At 51.1% G+C, this 1,093-nt stretch overlaps 1 protein-coding gene across 1 annotated transcript; it reads left to right on the top strand.

Annotated features, from left to right (window-relative positions):
• The first annotated feature begins 114 nt into the window (after positions 1-114).
• Positions 115-1,093, top strand: DUSP28 (dual specificity phosphatase 28). The gene is made up of 2 exons (XM_009876238.1): positions 115-456; positions 959-1,093. The coding sequence occupies exons 1-2, from the start codon at positions 115-117 to the stop codon at positions 1,091-1,093; spliced, it is 477 nt and encodes a 158-aa protein (XP_009874540.1).

The raw sequence follows: 1,093 nt of genomic DNA, 5'->3' as shown, positions 1-1,093 counted from the left end.
ATGATATTCCGCTGCACTGGGGCTGTGCCGCGGCTCAAATGCCACGAGGAGGAGGAGGAGTAGAAGTGGGAGCCCTGGGCTGTGGTGCCGGCGACGCTGGGGCCTTGGCTGGCGATGCTGCAGCTCTGCAAGGTCACGGACTCGCTGCTCATCAGCAACGCCAAGGCGGCCTGCAGCGAGGAGCTGCTCACGCGTGAGGGAGTCACCTTCTGCGTTAATGTCACCAGGCAGCAGCCGTTCCCCGGCCTCCAGCAGGTCCGGGGCATGCGCGTGCCCGTGTTCGACGATCCGGCTGAGGACCTGTATCGGTATTTCGAAGAGTGCAGCGACGCGATCGAAGAGGCTGTGAAGAGCGGCTGCTTGGTTTACTGTAAGAACGGGCGCAGCCGATCCGCTGCCATCTGCACAGCTTATCTGATGAGACACCGAAAGCTCCCACTCAGGGATGCCTTTGAGGTATTGTACCTACACCCAGATTTACAACTGTAGCAAACACGGTGCTTGTTATGAGTAATGATGATTTCTCATAGAATTTTTTTTGTTCTCTCACTTGCTTATTAGCAGTTACACAGATGCTCAATGTTTTAATTAAAATTCCACCACGTTTTTCCAGTTTAGATAACTGTTTCGCTCAGTACTAGACAGGGGCATGCAGCTACGTGACCTAATTCCACGCTATCTTAAACACGAGTGGTGTCACCACGTTTTTGTGAGAGACATTCACATTTCCAACAAATGCAACAGCTCCTCGTCGTGGCTGGTTGGTCTGTCACAGGGACCGTGTGCCAAGAGGTCTTAGCAAGCACAGAGTGAGGTCAGCTCACCAAAATATCCGTTTATTACTCCATAGCCAAATCAAAACCAAAGTGAATCTGCCCAGAACTCTAAGGGGGAAAAGAAAAATATCTGTCTGCATGATACCCACCCTTGCTTACACAGTCTCTTTCCTTTCTCCTAGACTGTGAAGACTGCCAGACCAGCAGCAGAACCCAATGCAGGATTTTGGTCTCAGCTGCAGAGATATGAAGAAGATTTGCAGAGAGCAAAGCAGTCTGATCTGCTGAGCAAAGGACTTAAAAATAGCCATGTGTGA

This window comes from Apaloderma vittatum, unplaced genomic scaffold (assembly GCF_000703405.1).
Source record: "Apaloderma vittatum isolate BGI_N311 unplaced genomic scaffold, ASM70340v1 scaffold2619, whole genome shotgun sequence".
Classification (NCBI taxonomy): Eukaryota; Metazoa; Chordata; class Aves; order Trogoniformes; family Trogonidae; genus Apaloderma; species Apaloderma vittatum.
The sequence above is the reverse complement of the archived record's forward strand: the minus strand, read 5'-3'. Positions and strand labels throughout refer to the sequence as shown.